This window comes from Lissotriton vulgaris, chromosome 2_1 (genome assembly GCF_964263255.1).
Source record: "Lissotriton vulgaris chromosome 2_1, aLisVul1.2, whole genome shotgun sequence".
In the NCBI taxonomy this organism is placed as follows: domain Eukaryota; kingdom Metazoa; phylum Chordata; class Amphibia; order Caudata; family Salamandridae; genus Lissotriton; species Lissotriton vulgaris.
Genome location: NC_141687.1, coordinates 1735583778 through 1735603223, shown reverse-complemented (window position 1 = coordinate 1735603223; position 19446 = coordinate 1735583778). Strand labels below are relative to the sequence as shown.

The following is a 19446-nucleotide window of genomic DNA, read 5'->3' as shown; positions in this document are numbered from 1 at the left end:
TTCCCAGAGCTTATTTAATCCTATGCTCTCCAATGAGTTTATTAAGTAGGCCCTTGCTGGGGAGATTTCTTTGGCGTGAAGCTCGGTCCATAGGTTCGCATTTAGCGATCCCTGCTCCGATTCTTTGATTTTGCGCCAACTTTTTACATATTGTCCTTTCCTCTCCACCGATTGTTTCAATAATCCGAATTCAAGACGAATTTGGGCAGGCGAGGAGTTTTTTGGGAGATGGAAAATTGCCCTATATGCATGACTGATGGTTTTGTCCAGAGTGCTTGCATCATTACCCCGCATTGATTCGCTGCCGTAAGAGAGCATTGGCAGTAGGCGAGCTTTGATTACCTGAAGAAGTGGCGCTAGTGTCCTGTCGGGAAGGACTTTCTGCAAGGGTCTTATTGATATTTGAAAGGTCATGCCCTTCCTGCGAATGGCATCTAGTTGGTGCTTGGAGGAGCCATTGCCCTTTATTATGACTCCTAGATATTTGTAAGAGGCTACCAGTTCTAGTCTTTGTTTGTCCAGATACCATGCGGGCTTCTGTTTTTTGTTGTAGTTCATTGGCATGACCTTGGTTTTGTCCAGGTTAATTGTTAAGGAGTTTGCTTTGGAAAATGTATTTGTTTTATCTAGAAGGTTTTGAAGGCCGATGGGAGACCGGCTGATAAGGACCAGGTCGTCTGCGTAAAGCAGATTTGAGAGCGTGATATTTCCTAGCCGGGGTGCGTGTGATGTGACTGTTTCTAACTCTTCGGGAAGATCCGCTAGGAAGAGGTTGAACAGTGTTGATGCTAGAACGCAGCCCTGCTTTAGGCCTTTGCTGGTCTTTATTTTCCTCGATAGATGTGTGCCGGATCCCAGTTTTATTTGGAGCCATGTATCGGTATGCAGCATTTCCAGCTGCTGTAGAAGGGGGCCAGGGATTCCCCATGCGCTCAGCTTCCGCCATAGTTTGTGTCGATCTACATGGTCGAATGCGGCACTGTAGTCAATGAAACATACAAACAGAGAGCTTTTTGCCGTTTTTGCTGCGTCGGACAGTAGGGTTAATGCCATGATGTTGGTTAGGGTTCCCTGACCCGTCCGAAAGCCCGTCTGAGTAGCTGGAATGATGTTCTCTTTTGTTGCCCATGTTATTAGATCCTTCAAAATGAGGCTTGCGTAGTACTTCGCTTCTACATCTAACAGGGCAATCAACCGGTAACTGCTTGGGTCGATCCTTGCGCCTTTTTTATAGATTGGGCTTATTATCGAGCCTCTCCAAGAAGCTGGTATTTTTCCTATTTCCCTTGCTTCATGGAAGATTGGGGTCAATGTGGAGCACCAAAAGGCCGGATCCTGTTTATATAGTATAGGAGGGATCCCGTTTGGTCCTGGCGCCCCCTCAAGTTTTCCCTTTGAAATTTGTTTGAGAATCGTGTCTGTTGTTTCTTGGAGCGATAGTCCGGGTTCTGTTTTACTAGAATCAACTGTCTTGCAGGTGGCATCGTTCACTGCTAGAATGCGTGGCCCGGTTGTTTCCATGTTTGATGCTTGTTTTTCTTTTTTGGCTTGAATATCATTTTTTTCCTAGTTGGAGGGAAGCTCCCTTTTCCGAGTTTGTCCCCTCGGCTTTCTTTTTTGCGGGATCAGTTGTGTTAAAGTGAGTTGTTAAGTAGTTGGCCCAGACCGATTCCGGTATTTCAGAAGTAATACCTCTGTGGTTTGGCTGTTGGAGCCTGTGAATCATCTTCCAAAAGCTAGAACTATTCTTCTGCTTTGAGTTGTGTAAAATCTTGGCTAGTAGAATTTGGTCATATTACATGCTTGCATGTATGTAATCAGGCTCCCTCTACTAATTACAATATAGAGACAGAAATGTATTTTATTAGACCAACAGAGAATGTACAATGCAAGAAGAATGCAGCAACTATCCCTGCATGGGTCACTTCTTCAGATGTAAATATCCAATATTATTGTGCAGACCGTATTCAGTGATGGTGATTCAGCCACTCAACGCCACAGCACCACTCAAACCCCAGCATCACTCAACGCCACAGCATCACTCAACGCCACAGCATCAGTCAACGCCACAGCATCACTCAGCGCCACAGCATCACTCAGCGCCACAGAATCACTCAGCACTACTCAACACCACAGAACCACTCAACACCACAGAATCACTCAACACCACAGCATCACTCAATACCAGAGCATCACTCAACCCCACAGCATCACTCAACACCATCGCATCACTCAATGCCACAGCATCACTCAACGACACAGCATCACTCAGTACCACCAAATACCACAGCACCACTCAACACCACAGCACCACTCAATGCCACAACACCACTCAACGCGACAGCACCACTCAGCGCACAGCATCCATCAACGCAACAGCATCACTCGACGCCACAGCATTACTCGACGTCGCAGCATCACTCAATGCCACAGCATCACTCAACGCCCAGCATTACTCGACGTCACAGCATCACTCAATGCCACAGCATCACTCAATACCACAGCATCAACCCCACAGCAGCACCACTTAACACCACAGCACCACTCAATACCACAGCATCAACACCACAGCACCACTCAACACCACAGCACCACTCAACGCCACAGCATCACAATGCCACAGCATCACTCAGCCCCACAGCACCACTCAACGCCACAGCATCACAACACCACAGCATCACTCAGCCCCACAGCACCACTCAACGCCACAGCACCACTCAACGCCACAGCACTACTCAACGCCACAGCACCCCTCAACGCCACAGCACCCCTCATTGAGTGGAGTGGTGTGGCTCACTGGTTAGAGGCGGCAGACCCAGAAGCAGAGGATGGCTCGGGACCAGGGTTCAATTCCCGACGCGGCAGGGTCGTGGACCAGGGTCAGCGGACTCGATAATTCTCGCCTCGGTGCCTACTCTAACCAGGGATCACACTTGGCAACTCTGGGCATTAGGATGCCTCATCTCCACAACGGCCCCCCACATATGCCGGGGATGCCTGGTTTCACCTTGAAGATACCCAGTAGGGTCCATCTCACAGGGAAAGCCAGGACGGGTTCCCCAGAGGTCTACAGCACGGAGATACCCCATGTGGGGTGATTCATGCGCTTTACAAGACATCATTACATTACATTACATTACATTGCCACAGCACCACTCAATGCCACAGCACCACTCAACGCCACAGCATCACTCAGCACCACTCAACGCCACAGCACCACTGAATGCCACAGCATCACTCAGCACCACTGAAGGCCACAGCATCACTCAGCACCACTGAAGCCCACAGCATCACTCAGCACCTCTGAAGGCCACAGCATTACTCAGCACCACTGAACGCCACAGCATCACTCTGTGCAACCATTTAACAACAACTGGTTCAACTATGTTCTCTCAATGTTTCAAGCTTTATTACAAATGTCACAAAAAGATGTTAATATTTCACTTCTGTTCTTGGATTTTCATCACAATAAAATACACTGAACATAATCTTCCCAAAGGTTATTTACAAAAGTTTAAGCTATTGCCATTATAAATTACAATAAGTTTTAATTAAGTATTTATTATTATAAAAAATAAAAGACATTGTTATTTGTAATATTAATACATCTAAGTCATGTAAATACAACGCATATTGCATTACAAATGCTATAGGTGTCACGTTTGCGAAAGTTAAAACTATTAGCATTGTAAATGACAAAGCTATTAATTTCGCTATTTTCAAAACCAATACATATATACAATATTTGTCATTCACAATACCAATAGCTCAAACTTTCCAAATGCGAGACCTATTGCATTGCAAATGCTTGTTCGTGACGTGCAGCTGCTCTACAGAGTCCCATATCGCCTTCTGGAACATGAGGGCACATTCCTTAACATGGTTTGGAGTGGAGCCCAAAGCCCAAACATCAGAGGCACCCCATGCGCATGTCCATCACCAACATCTGATTACAGCAGTCACAAGCATACTTTCAACCTTGTCGATTAGTTGGGGACACTGTTCTGTTGCACATTGAAATTCAGTTAAAAAAACTTGTCAAACAGACAAAAATAGGTGTGAAGCTCCGGGTACACATTCAAGGGCATGTAAAGAAAAACTGTCAGCGGCGCACAGGGGTAGCACTTATATGCGGCTCCACTCCGTCCTTCTGGGGTGTCAAATACAGATTTTCCAACAATCACGCTGGTATAGCTTGTGAAAATACATTTTATGAGAAGCAGAGTGTGAGGGAGACTTAGGAGGCGGTGCACATTGCTAGGAGTTTATAAAGCAATATTTCTAAAATTAACCAACATTATTTAAAGCCTTCAAAACAGATGAGAGAGCGAGTGTGTGTGCTTTTTGTCTGTGTTTCTGTACAACTCCCAGTTGAAATCCGACAGACACTTCAACATACCCAACTGAAAGTACTTGTTTACAACGATTTACTACAAAATGCATTTTTTAAGGGGTGGTAGTGGAACACCACAAACCCCCCTGAAGCTATGCCCTGGTGAAAAACATGCTGCATCTTTGGTTAAATGTCCCCTACATAACATTGGGCACCGTTAGTAGTTAGCTTTGTGTCTTCCTCTCAGATACGGAAATAGTACAGAGTTAATAACATGGAATTTGATCTTTGCTCTGTAGTAATAAATGTGAGAATGTATCTATTAGCACACTTACGCCGAATAACTTGTTATAGAGGCACAGTTATATATATCTAAGGTATACATACATACGTATATTGAGAGCATGCTATAGTTTTGTGTGTATATAGAGAACAGTTTACCATTCAGAGACATAATTTTCTAGTGTGATCAAAATACTAGTCTCATATAATATTGTTCAGCTGTAAGTGTGTTATTAATAATTGTCTAACAGTACACACATTATTTCTTCTCATTTGATTTGTATCTTCTCCCCTCGCGTAGAAGGTGAGGGCTTCTGCCGTGGTTTGCCCGCGCTCATTAAACATGTCCCTCCCTTCTCACTCTGGCCAATAGGAGCGCGCATAGACGGGCTCCCGTGTGGCAGAAAAAGATCTGAAAACTGTCAAAATGTGATTGCGACACTGACTGAGCAATATAATAATAATAATAATAGAACATTTATAAAGCGCATGGCTGCACAAAACTGTGTATCCCCGCGCTAACTGCTGACAAACAACTCTTATGAGAAAGAGAGCCGGAAAAGAAGACCAAAAAGGAATTATTGCGGGAAGAGGTGAGTTTTTAATTTAGCTCTGAATAGAGTTTCCGAGGGTTCCGTTCGCAGATGCACTGGGAGAGCATTCCAATGCTTCACAGCTAAGTAGCAAAAGGATCTACCCCCCATTTTTGCTCCGGAAATGCGGGGAAGTTTGAATTGTGTCATACCAGATGATCTTAAGTCTCTGATCGGTCGATGGATGGTTAGGAGACTTCTGAGGTAGGTAGGTCCTTTATTGTGGGCAATTCGATGGGCGTAGCAGAGGCTTTTAAATTTGATTCTTTCCCTAACAGGGAGCCAGTGAAGTTTGGAAAGGGCAGCCTTGGAAGAGGTTCTTTTTGGAAGACCCAACACCATACGAGCGGCAGTATTTTGAATACATTGTAGCTGGTGTAAAAGATTCTGGTTCAGGCCTAAGAGGAGAACGTTACGGTAATCTAAGTGAGACGTTATTAAAGCGTGAACAATGATTTTTTCTGGCTCCAATAGGAGTAAGATCAATGATTTTTCACAGGGTTTTTAGCGTGCCAAAAACACTTGCCTGTTATTTTGCTAACTTGGGATTTACCCGAAAGATCCGAGTCAATCATAATCCCTAAGTTTTTGACTTTTTCTACAGGACAGGGGAATTCACCCAGGGCCGTAGGCCACCATGCCTAAGACCATATCGATGTTTTGTTCCCCACCACCAGCACCTCTGTCTTGTCTCCATTTAAGCGGAGGCAATTTTTGTCCATCCAAGTGGCAACAGCCGCCATGCAGCTGGAGAAATTGGTGGCGTATTCCTCGCTATCTGGGGTAAGTTTAAACATCAACTGGGTGTCATCGGCATAGCTTACAATGCCCACCCCAAAGTTCTCTGCAACGTGAGCCAGGGGTTCCATGTAGATGTTGAATAAGGTGGGGCTCAGACTGGAGCCCTGTGGAACTCCATGGCTCACGCTACGAGAAGATGATTTAAAGGGTGGGCAGTGCAGCTGAAACGATCTTTTGGTGAGAAAAGATTTGAGCCACAGTAGTGCATGATCTTTCACTCCTATATCCGAGAGTCGAGACAGCAGCGTGGAGTGAAGCACAGTATCAAATGCTGCGGTTAGGTCTAATATGACCAGCGCTGCTGTCTCTCCCTTGTCCACCATCTTACGGATACATTCCGTAGAATACAGCACAGCTGACTCTGTGGAATAGCCATGCCTAAAACCCGATTGCGAGGGGTGGAGTATAGTTTCCTTTTCTAGAAAGGCCATGAGCTGTTTATTAACTATTTTTTCTATTATCTTGGCACATTGCGGCAGGAGAGAAATGGGCCTGAGGTTTTGGAACTGAGTGATAGGGATATTAGGTTTCTTTTTTAGAGGTATGACTTGCGCTGTTTTCCAGGCTTCGGGTACATTACATTCTTGGAAAGATAGGGTTATCATGTTTCTTATATGATATGACTGTCAACATCACAACAGGTCTCCTGAATTCAGAAAGAGTTGCCTGCCCTCTCTGGTCCACAAATATTAGCACTGTGCATGTTCATGTCGGGTATCACACACATGCAGCACTCAACATAACATCCAAGGGGCGTCCCGGGCACGTGAGCACTCTCAATGACTGCCTGTTTACATCAGATATGTAACTTTTAATGTGTATTCCAGTGCCATATCCGTCTCCTGACTCGGGGTGGGGAGGGTCCGGTAATGTGCACATTACCATTAGGTTATGTAACATGTCCCCCAACAACAGGTCCCAGGAGTCTGGAGAATTCTGTGTGTGTGGGGGGGTGGGGGGGTGTCATGTCAGATTCTACACCGCAGCACCACGGAGCACGAGTCTCCAGGTTTCAGCAGTCGGACCACAGATAAACCCTGAGTGGGGAGATATGGAGAATAGTGGGTTCCAGATCCCGCCTTAGGGCAGTCCGTGTCATGATGTTAGCATACTAGTAGTTGGGAGTGGGTGGAGCCAGGGGGGCCAGAGGAAGAGGAGGAGCGGACACAGGAAGGGGACAGTTAGAGTAGGGACAGGGACGAGGAGGGATGTGTAGTAATAAAGCTCCAGTGATAGCAATCCATGGTGTCTGTGGTTATTGTAGCAGGATGCTACAACTGGCGACGAGGGTGGGATGGGCCTGAACCCAGCTCACAGAACCCCACAAGAGAGCCCTGTCCCTGGCAGCCTCGAGGAGAAGAAAACGCTGCCCAAGGGAAACGAAGTTGCTGCCCGAGACGAGAAGCCAGCAGCAGGTGACCCTGTTCCCCAGCAGTTGAGAGGGATCCAAGAGGGAGCCGAGGCACCGAGCGTTGAAGCGCTCGAAGAAGAAGAGACCCCTTCGCGCTAAAACGCGACTCACGCAGGAAGCGTGTACAACTAGCGAGTACAGTAAGAGCGCTGTTCGCGCCAAAAGAAACTGCAAGTGCCCGAGTGAGGTGAGGGCTGAAACGGACTAAGCGAGGGATCGGGAGCCCAACCCCGACCCTGCCGTGCTGCCCGAGTGTGTGGAGCCCTGCTGAGTAAGGCGTGGACATCGCCTGGAGAAGAGCGCTGCTGAGCGCTAAAACAAATGCACCTTTGAAAAGCGCGGTCGAGGTCTAGCATCGGGAGCCCCGTGTGCAGAGGTGGGAGCGTCCCGTCTGAAGTGCCCAGAAGTGCCCACCGGGAGCCCACCCCGGCGGCAGAAGTCAAAACAAGTTGCCCTACCTGAAGCATTGACTCCAGCGGTGGATCCTGGCTGCAACCGGCAAGTGGTGAGTGGAAGCGCTAAGAAATACAGTGATTCCGGTGAAGAAACGAAAAAAACGGCCGAAATCCCATCGAAAACGAGATTCCCGCGCGGCCATTTTGGAGTCAGGCAGCAGTGTCCAATCCCCTGCGAGGGATCATCGGTGGCCATTTTGAGGTCAGGCAGAAGACCTGAAATTGCAAATAAACACTGGCGAGTGCCACAGGGCCCAAAAACAAGCACTGGTAAGTGCAAAAAAAACATTGGTAAAAACAAACATTGGCAAAAGGAAGTCAACAAGCATTGGTGCATACAAAGACAAGTATTGGCTAAGAATAAACAAGCATTGGTACATACAAATAAACAAGCAGTGATACATGCAATTAGACAAACATTGGTACATGCAATTCAACAAGTATTGGTGCATGCAAAAACAAATATTGGCTAAAAGTAAACAAGCATTGGTACATGCAAATAAACAAGCAGTGATACATGCAATTAGACAAACATTGATACATGCAAATCAACAAGCATTGGTACGTGCAAAGAAACAAGCATTAATCCATACAAAGAGACACAAGCATTGATACATGCAGATCAACAAGTGTTGGATAAATCGCGACAAAGGATGAAAACAAGCATTGCGGAAGGCCAAACAAGCATTGGTGATAACCATACAAGCATTGGCGAACATAACAGAATCAAGCATTAGCAAAGACCAAACGAGTACTGGCGAAGGCCAAATAAGCATTGCCAACGTCCCAGCACATGACCAGACCGCAGGTTTCGACTAAAGAGGATCGACTATGAAGACGAGTGAACAGCCCGTGCCCTGCGAACATGATCCATCAAAATCCTCCTCTCATGACGGGAGGAGACGCAGCACAGCGGGTCACTTCATACAGTGAAGTACCGCCTCCAGCGATGCAGACTGATGATTGGATCTCGGATCTCAAACGACACCGGTGGCTTGAAGCATTAGAAGATTTCTTAAAAGCCAATGGTGAGCAAAGAGAGAGAAAATGTCTGATGCTACTCCTCCATTTGGTGGGTCCGGAGGGCCGATGCCCAATCAGGACATTTTCCAAAAAGGATACAGAAATCTATAAAAGACTCCAAAGGGAACTCTGTGCCCATCTCAACGCACAGACAGATGTGGACCATAATCGCATGGTTTTCAATACAGCACGGCAGGAACCAGGCGAACCGTTGCCAAATTTCATCACTCGGTTGCAAAGTATGTTACGAGGCTGCCACTTCAACACTTTTACAAATGAGGATGCGGTTCGACTTCGGATAATTGAAGCCTTCACAAACCCTGACACAAAGCGCAAGATCCTGCAAGGGCGTTGGCCGTTAAAGGAAATCATCAAGAAGGCCGAAATTGGAATGCAAATCAAAGCAAGAGAAGGATTGAAGGACGTGCACCTAAGAGCAAACCATCAAGATACCTGGGTAGACAGAACTCAGAAAACAAACAGAACTGAAAGGAGAGAGAGGGAAGACAGACCAGCAAAAAGACAACGGGAAAGATACAGTGACAAAGAAAATGACACGGATTACTCAGAGTCAGATGACCCAGAGTCAACCATCCAAAAGACAATTCCAAGAAGCTATTCACCCCCCAGGAGTTCCTCAAGGAGTCATTCAAAGTATGACACACCATACTCTGATGAGGAAAGAGCATCAAGTGGGACCGATCGCACTCCTGGACAAGAACGCATCCTACACAGCAAGTGGGAGAGAAAGACTAACCACAGAAGAAGGGGTCGCACTGGTCAACACCGGAAGTCGGCGCAGGAACAGCAGTCGACAAGCAGTGAAGATGAGTCCAAGGAAATATCTGGCCAGAGAACACATAAACCCCAAATCAGAGGTGTTAGAGCATCAAACAATTGGGAAGGAGAACCAGATCACACAAGACGGACTGGTCCCTCACAACAACAACAACAACCAGCAAGAAAAGATCCATGCATTCATGGGCCCCAAAGCATCCATGGGCCCCGCGACAACGAAGAAGCAGAGCGTAGATGTGTAACATCAGGCGAGAAGGACGAAGAGGCAAAAGCTTGGGATCAAGCACAAGGAACAGGCACAGAATCTTCAAACAATCTCCCAAATGAGACAACATTGAAGATGTTCCAACAAAGACACACGGAGAAGCTTTTCAAAGACACTTCTGAGGTGGAAAGCAGCTCGTCACGGACTACCCGGTTCCGAAGACCACCTGGTAAGACATTCCCAAAGGAACACTCACAGAGGGAACTGACGGAGCACCCCTCTGAGTCAGAAAGCACGTCGGTCCGATCCTTTGAGTCAGCAGAGTCGTCGTCCCGACAACGACCACGCGCAGCATTCTTAAAGAAACGTTTTCAGAGGGAAGTGAGGGAGAACTCCTCTGATTCAGATAACATTTTGGTCCGATCCTTTGAGTCGACAGGGTAGTGGTCCCGACAACGGCCATGGAACCAAGCACCTGAAAACATCAGCGAACCAAGGGACACTCTTCCCGTCAAGAGCGACGTGTCCCACACCAATGTCAATGCACACTCGATCACTCCACCAGACAACCTGTCACATCGAGCACAGGTGCATCGCGACACTAATACTACACCGTCACCCCGGGTAGGGGCAGCAAGGTTGACTCGAAGGCCCTGGTCCTGGTCCTATAAAATGGAATCAGACATCGTGGCCATTAGCCCTCAAATAATAACGGACCAACCAGTCGATCTGCAAAGGAAGCCAGACATGTCAGGAGAGCCAAAGCATCATCGGATGAGAACAAGACACGCAAATATTCAGCCGGTTCCAGGGTCTGTGTGGTCTAGGCGCGAGCAGGCGTGGGAGAGACAACCCGAGACAGAAAATCAATCTCCAAGTCATACCCAGATGACCTCCACCGTTCACACCCCACCGGCTGGCATCCCAGACTCGAAACAGGAAGACAGTGTTGTTCCTGACCTGACAAAGCAAAAGGAAGTAAAAATACATGGAGACACTCGCCAGGGAACTAGGATAACATCCCTTTGGAAGAGAGGCCGATCGTCACATGAGCAAGAGCCACAAAGGAGGACAGACTGCCGATATCAAACTGAGCTTGCTAAAAGCACCTCAGACACAGAAGGCTCCATCTCTCCAGACATCAGCAACAGAGCTTGTCTATTCAAAGACGAACCACTGGCAATGATGAAGAGGAAAGAAACTATGTTGACGGCGGAGTCCGAGCAGTGGCGAGTCACGAGAAACATCTCGCACTTTGAGAAGCTGTCACAGGATACCTCCGGACTCCTGATGAGTGAAATGGACACGCCCAGTTCGGATGAACTGCACTCAGATGATCGTGAGAACACTGCTCCGATCATTGAGACACTAAGTAATAATAGTCCGAGAGCCAGGTCGCCACGACCTCATCGTGACACACATCCACTCAAGAGACTGATCGTGGAGACGGACTGAGAAGTCAGTATGTTTTGTTTGTTTTGTCACAAAGGGGGGAGATGTCATGATGTTAGCATACTAGTAGTTGGGAGTGGGTGGAGCCAGGGGGGCCAGAGGAAGAGGAGGAGCGGACACAGGAAGGGGACAGTTAGAGTAGGGACAGGGACGAGGAGGGATGTGTAGTAATAAAGCTCCAGTGATAGCAATCCATGGTGTCTGTGGTTATTGTAGCAGGATGCTACAGTCCGGTCTTTCTAGAGTGCAGCTCACGGGGAAGGCGCCCCAAGGGCACACACCCAGGGGGGAGGGGTGATAGGAGAGCAGTGAGTTCTGGAGCATACTCTGGGACAGCCATTGGATATGAAATCATATTCCACAGCGTTGTTGGCAGCGCGTTGTCTCAGTATTAGTGCATATATTGTATAATCAACACTGTTGCTGCCCTGGCTGCAGCCTGATGCTGGACACAACACCCTCGGACTTTGATTTATGATTGATTTGAGGTGCATCTTTAACCAGGAGAGACATAGTGTTGTGCACGTGTCTGCGCCTGCCGAGAATAGGCGCCACACCTCATGGTCTAGCTGTGAGGTGGAGGGGGGCTCCTCCTCTTCAGGGAGAACGCGGTACTGTGAACCCCCGGGCTGACAGGGGCAGCAGCGAAATGTTTGCAAGACTCCCTTGGGATAAAAAAAAAACTTAAAAAGACGCATTTTCTTCAACAACTGAAAAGAACTAGGTGTGGGTTAATACACTATAGAGAAAGAAAGGAGGCGTTATACCCAAAACCAGCTGTACTTAAATATATTTAATTTGACATTAGGGCAAATAATAGCGCTTAGAAAAGTGCCCCGTAGCCCTCTGTTTGAATGGCACTCGCAATCCTTTCCACAGAATGAGGCTTTTTCGATTTTTTTGTAAGTGACAAACCTGTCCCAAGCACCACATACTCTAAACGCAAACTATTAAAGTTTTGAAACGCCCCCTGATGCTTCTCAAGGACGGCTAAGTCAGCCCGGCTTGCACTAAAGAAACCAGCTTATTGTTAGCAGGGGTCTAGTTTCCCGGGGAGCATACATCTCGCTATTTCCATTTTTCCTATGACCGCAAAAATTATAGCCGGGCAGTATGTTGCAGATGTAAAAATATGTCACTGACATTGGCGGTTACATTTCCACGACTTAACAACCTACAAAGCAACAAGCAATAAAAAACGAGGGGGGAGGAAAAGTGAGCGGATCCCTTTGAAGCACGCACGGCCTCGCGGCCGTGAAAGAAGTGTGAACAAGCAACAGATGGCTTTCATGTGGTGATGCGAGGCAGGCGGATAGAAGCACGTTCACGAGACCACATGAACTTCTGGAAATCCGCATTTTTCAGAGCTTAGTTTAGCTCTTAGTTTAGCCCCAATAGTCTTGTCCTATTCATTCCTTGCGGAATGGAATAGGACGAGACCTAAAAAAGGTTGCACCATCAAAAAAACAGCCAGCAGTTACCGCTATTCCTGCTTTTTTAACGTGGCCAAGAAAATTCAGTGGCTGGCAGTGTGGCATTGACAAGATGAGGAATATGAAGGCTGTTTCTTGTACTTTGTTTGTTGCATGGAGGAGATACTTCATAACGTTGCCTAAGGCTGCCTCGGTGTCTTTGGCAGGTAGGCTGAAACCAGACAGATGGTCGTGCAAGAGATGGGTTAATTCTGCATACTATTGAAGCTGACTTGGCGCTTCTTTTTCCAATATCTTGTTAAGGAAAAAGAGGTTATTTATGTAAATGAGGTAGCCTGATCTTGAGATCGGCATTTGACTTTTTAGTTCAGAGGTGATAATGGCATGCTTAGAGTAACAAACCAAACTCATGATGAAAGGGATTCAATAGGTCTCGTCTTTAGGACCTACTGAGTTTGCCAATGGATTTAGCCATGCTGTACACTATCCCAATGTCATGCAGCATGGCTTTTGGACAGCCTCTGACCTCGATGGGGGTGCTGCTAAGACTGGCCGGGCCCCTCAATAATTGATCATTTCGGCTCCTTGCGTTCGGCTCCACTTATCACTTTATCAGCACCCGTAAAAAGACAAGGAGGAGAGTTCATGGAAAGAATGAAAGAAGAGTTGAACAACAAATAAATATATAAGACAAGTCCTGTGTGTGTTTGTATTACCAAACTCACTTCGCACTGGCTCCTCATATGTCTGATGGGCTGGGCAGGCAGCAGTCCCCAATCAGCACATGGAATGCGACAGCAATTAGCTGAACTAAGATGGGTGGGCTCAGTACCGAAGCTCAGAGTGATGGAGAAACAAATACTGAGCTTGCCAGCTTCACTTCTTTATCCGCACTGCTTTTCGAAAAGTGCATTTATTGACAGCCAGAGCTGTTAATATGCAGTAAAGGAATATGTTCCGCAGCCCGATTTAAAGTACAAGTCTCAGGGAAGACTGTCTTGCTAAATCCACCAAAAACAAAAACAAGCACGGGCCTCCTTTAAAAACAACAACAACTTGTCTACAATGGGGTAGGTAGACCAGGAAAACAATAACAAAGGAGGTATGGACACAAGGGGAGGATGGGTGGAGCAGCAATAAAGGAGGGTGTGGGATGCAGGAGGCTATTGTGAATAAAATCTAAACAAGGAAGGAGAGGGGTGTACATGGGCTTTGAGCAATCAGGCTACTGCAGCTGCGCCGATGTTTTACAGGCTGGACATAGCAGCAGTTTACTTTAATGTGATTTCTGGCTCTCGGTTTTACAACAATGCTCAATGGTGTTGTGTTGCCATCTGTAATGAGACCGCACCCATTGTCCCATACTCTAGCATGGGAAGAGAGACTGGAATATGTTCAGCTGCCGTGAGTTAAAGTATAGGTCTCAACTCTCAAGGAAAGCTGTCTTGATAAATTTGACAAAACAAGCAAAACACCTTCTTTTAAATCAACATTGACAGAGCTACAATGAGGTAGGGAGACCGGGCAAGCAATGGCAGGGGAGGGAGGAGGGATGGGTGGGGAGAGGAAGATGGGTGAAGCCTTAACGAGGGAGGGCGTGGGATGCAGGAGGTAATATGAAAGTGGATAATATGTAAATAAGGAAGGGGAGGGTGGGTTGCAACAACCTGCCTAGGCTTTGCCTAATCGGGCTACAGTAACTGCATAGCTCTATTTCAAGCTGCAAATAGCTGCAGTTTACTTTAATGAGATTTCTGACTCCTGGTTTTAGAACTGTTGCCAATCAACTATCAAGGAAAGCGGTCATGATTGATAAATTTGCCAAAACCCAAAATTAGCAAAGAGTCTTCTTTTAAAACAACAGTGACAGAGCTACAATGGGATAGGGAGACCGGGCAAGCAATGACCGGGGAGGGAAGAGGGATGGACAGGAAGAGGAAGATGGGTGAAGCAGTGACAAGGGAGGGCGTGAGATGCAGGAGGTAATAATTTTAATGTGGATAATATGTAAACAAGGAAGGGGAGGGGGGATTGCAGCAACCTACCCAGGCTTTGAGTAATTGGGCTACAGTATCTGCGTAGCACCATTACAGGGTGAAAACAACTGCAGTTTACGTTTTCTGGCTCCTGGTTTTAGAACTGTTGCCAACCACAGTGCGTTCCCATCGGTAAAGAGACAGCAGATATAATCTAGCATGAGAGGAGAGGCGGGGATGCTAGCATAGACCCCTCTCTCACCTAGACATGCATTTATCAACTGTGCAGCGGGGAGAAAACTCAATAAGCCACTGGTCCTACGCATAGTTCAATTATTAATGGACAGGTTCTATTTCACACGTCACTGGATCTGCGTGCCGTACATATTCACTCGAAGCTTGTAACCCAGCGAGATTAGCCAGGGTTTTGAGAGGTGCTGGAGAGACACTTTGATGTGTGAGATGTTGCTCTGAATATTAAATTAGATCATGCACTAGGAACAAAAGGGCAAAAACTCACAAATCATGGGCTGGGATGAAAGCAACAAAAAACACACGCTGTGGTTCGGGCTGGACTGAAAGCAATGAACAAATAGTGCGTATACACAAACAGAAATAGGCAAAAGTGAAAGGATGCAAGTAATAGACCACTGCTCTGTGGGAGGGAGCAAGACACCAAAAGAAGGGACAAAAAACACTGATTACCAAATACAAGTAAGTTTTTGGAAAGAGCATGTGAACAAACATATCAAAAGTGATAAATGGGTTGTAAGCCCACAGAGGAGGTACAGCATGTCTCGAAGAGTCAGTGCATTTTCTGCTTCTAGCCGAGACATAAAAAGGATTTTTGATTACGTATTTCTCACAGGCAAGTCAAATATATATATTTTAGCAAACCATTTTGATAATAAGAAAGCCTTAGACCCAAGGGTAATCGGTTATCATAAATATTTGCTGAAAATAGGAAAGCAATCTCACAATGATCTGTACTCTGTGGGCTAACACTATGATTCACAGTCCCAATGAGTCTGATTATGTCTGATCATGAATACTATACCTTCTGCAGCCTGGGGAGACTTGGCAAGAGGACTGCCAAGATTACACCTGCAACAGTGACTCTCTGGATATCAGCAGCGTGCCTCACCCATGTCCTAAATCACCCCCCGTTGACTGTAAAGAAGAGGGACAAGTGCCCAAGACCCAGAAGCTCTCATCTGACCCCTGCTGCACAGAGACAGTGTGTGGTAAGTAAAGCTTGACAATGTTATAAAAACATATTGATGGAGGAAAAAGCAAATGGCAGAGTTTAAGGGTTTCCATGTGGATCTCCTACTAGTAACACTGACATACTAATGGTGCTAGAAAAATAACTCCTTAAATTCAGACCATATGTTTTATTCCTGTTTGATAGCTGTAGAGCGTAATTATTGCCCCCAATAAAGACACGGGCCAGGGTACTATGTGCATCACCTTTATTACAGGCTTACTTTGGGAGAGCTCCAAGGATTACACCGCCTCACTGCAGCGCTGGTATCGCGGCTCATCCATCCCGGCATCCTCTAGCCGTGACGCGGCTAAACAACTAGAACGCTACACCACAATAGCCAGACAGACTGCTTATGATTGCCTTAACTAAAAAGATAACTCCTGAGTCATGTGCCGTAAATTAGTTGAGATTAGAAGTAAATTGTTAAAAAATGGTAATCTCAAATGGGAACCGACTGAAATGCCTCTTTTCATTGGCAATTAATTAGTCTGAATGTACACATTTCACCTGCCTAAGAATGCTTTAACTCTTTCTGAATGTCTCTTGGGCCCATGTGTGAAATATTGTGCCATCCCACACGACTTCACAGCACTTTATGAGAAATGCAATACGTATGACCAAGACATCTAGAATGAGTACAAACAGCTATTTAAACAGTAGTGGCCTGATATTCACTTTGCTAAGTTGAGCAATGTGAGTGCTGTACTTGTTTCAGTCTGTTTGATATCTTCACGAACAAAGCCATAATTTTGCTTGTTTTTACTTAGCAGTGGTAGTATTGCATACCTTCCAAAGGTGGTGGCCCTGAAGTGGTGCAGTACTGACTCCACAGTGAAATTTTTGTTACTTCATGGAGAAAATGGGGCATATTTATAAAAAAAAAAGTCATGCTGCGTAGCGAGTCATTTTGCAGGGCAGCAATGCCAGCCTTTGTCCCTGCGCTGGCACTGTTTTGGCTGCCTAGCTCCTATGTTGCAGTGCTGCATGCAGAATTGTTTTTATGCAGGAAGGTGACCTTCCTGCATAAAACAATCCTGAGAAGCATTTTCCTCTTTCTATGTGTGCTGCAAAATGCATCACACATAAAAAGAGTAAGTGACAAGGATAAAGATATTTCTTCTCATTATGCCACCCCTAAGAAAGCATATCTTTTTGGTGCACTCCTATGTTTACCACTTTTGGTAAATCAAGAATTGCATCAAAAATCATGGGAGTTGCGTTGGAACTCCCACGCAACACCCATGGAATGCCTTCCCACGGCAGAGTAAATCAGTGCAGCGATTTGTGTTGTGTTGTGTTTCTCCAGATTTATGAAGCCACTCAGAGCCATTCAGGGTGGCCTTGTGTGGCTTCATAAATCACATTTTAGGCCTGCACCGTGCTTGCATCACATTGTGCGGCTCAAGCACAACCCGTATCCTTTCATAAATGTGCCTAAAACTGAATACCTCTGGCTACTTTTTATTGACTGGAAAAGTTGTGGTCTTGTAGGATGTGTTTTGCCCCACTCTGATAAGTCTAAAAACAAAAAAACCTGCGTCTTTAAAGTGTGTTTCTCTTTGGTGTTTGGCGTGCAGCCTACTCGATGTGCTCACAGAGTGTATTTTGTACTTGTCATAGCTAGTATAATTAAAATTGTGTGGACTAGTGCTTACTGTGTAATCGATGTTTGGTTGTTTTCTGACTTATTAGGATCATGTTTGCTGCTTTATTGATGTAGTTGGTCATGATAATTTGAAAGTTAATTGGATTATCATGCATCGACTTATTTAACGAGAGTGGGGTATGTGGTGTACCAATGTCATATGAAGCTAAGAAGGTGTGCTGTGGTGAGATGATTTACCTGACTACAAAATTCACTGTCTTCAGGACATTGAAGCATAACCAGTTGTCACAACTCCAGCATTTCCTTACTTGTATACATGACCTCATATGAAGATGCTGTCTTCCCCATTCCTCTATTCACTAGACACAGGTCTGAGAGTCATCTTTGTCTTGCTAAATTGTAAAGATTTGATTGTTTGATGCTAAACATCAACAATAAATGCTAAAGAGCATGCGGTATAGCCCTCTCTTTTTGGAGCAATGTACATGTCATTATCCCCAGGGGGGCTTCTCTGCTAAGGCGCAGGAGTTTTGCTCCAATGCTGGCAGAGCAGAAAAAAAAATGTTAATAACTTTGTTATTATCATTTAATTTTTCTTTGCTACAGGGCTGAGTTAGGGTGGGCGGGGCTGAGGTTACAGGGGGAGGAGTCATTAACACACTCCAAGTGTGCATGATTACTTAGCTAGCAGTCTCTCGCCAGCCAAACAGTAATGCGCACTTTGCATCTTCCCCACGAGTCTGTAATGCAAAGCCTGGTGAGGAACATAAAAAGGCTCCCTGTCCCCGTAGGAGCACCGAACCACTGCTCTCAGACCAATCACAGTGCTGCATTGCAGCTTTGTTATTGGATATGGAGAGCCTGAGTGCTTCCTTGTTTGGACCTCAAGAAGAGCAGCAACACGACGGAGAGGTAGTTGTTTTAAAGGTATGTGTTTTTTTTCAAAGCCACCCTCACTCCGCCCGCCACCATTGTTCCCTGCCAAACGCCACTGATTATCCTGAGCCAGTAAGGAATGCTTTTTCTTTCACCATGTGTTGTATGCCATCACCATGAAAGGTGCATCTGGTAACATTTTAGTTGAAAGAGATCTATGTTGCTAAAACCATCCCTGATCAATGAAGTACCACCATAAAGAAACCCATACAAGAACTCTCAAGAACAAAATACATATTTAACTTTGGCCTGCATGAAATACTCATTCTTTAACAAATACCACTATAATGTATTCGCACGTCCCTCCAATTACCCTATCTGGATCTTTTGTTTAATCACAACTCTTTTTTAAAACTTCATTCCTACCTTTTGGCCTAACTTTAATCATTATAATAAACCTTAACCATAACCCTAACTATGCCTCTATCACTAAATCTAACACCATCCTTGCCCCTCATGCACTAATCCTGGTGCATATACATACCCATTCTAGATGTATATTTTGATAAATCTTCTAAATATTGATTATAATAACGTTATTTGTTGGAGAACTAAAATGGAAACTTGCTGTTTCAAATTGTGGGCCTCATTTATGGGTTTTTTGCCTTATGGCAGCGCATTAGGCCTTGCTACTACGCTGCCCTATGGCAAAAGAAAAGGGAAGGAATGTGCTGCATCTATCAGATACAGCGCACTCCTGTCCTTTCCCCCTGCTCCAGTGCACAATGGGCGCCAATGTAAGCACCTTTCACCATGGTGCATGGGTGCCTGTGTTGCGGGTATAATTATTGTTTTGCAGGAAGGCCAACCTTCCTGCACAAAAACAATCACAAGAGGTATTTTCCTCTTTCTATGCAGCACACATAGAAAGAGGA

At 45.8% G+C, this 19446-nt stretch overlaps 1 protein-coding gene across 1 annotated transcript in view; it reads left to right on the top strand.

Moving 5' to 3' along the window:
* The window catches only part of LOC147733208 (mucin-5B-like), an 875769-nt gene that overhangs the window by 708152 nt on the left and 148171 nt on the right, over positions 1-19446 (top strand). The window contains exon 34 of the mRNA XM_086957740.1: positions 15829-16006. Coding sequence (XP_086813866.1) covers positions 15829-16006 — 178 coding nt within the window. The remainder of the gene's footprint in view (positions 1-15828; positions 16007-19446) is intronic.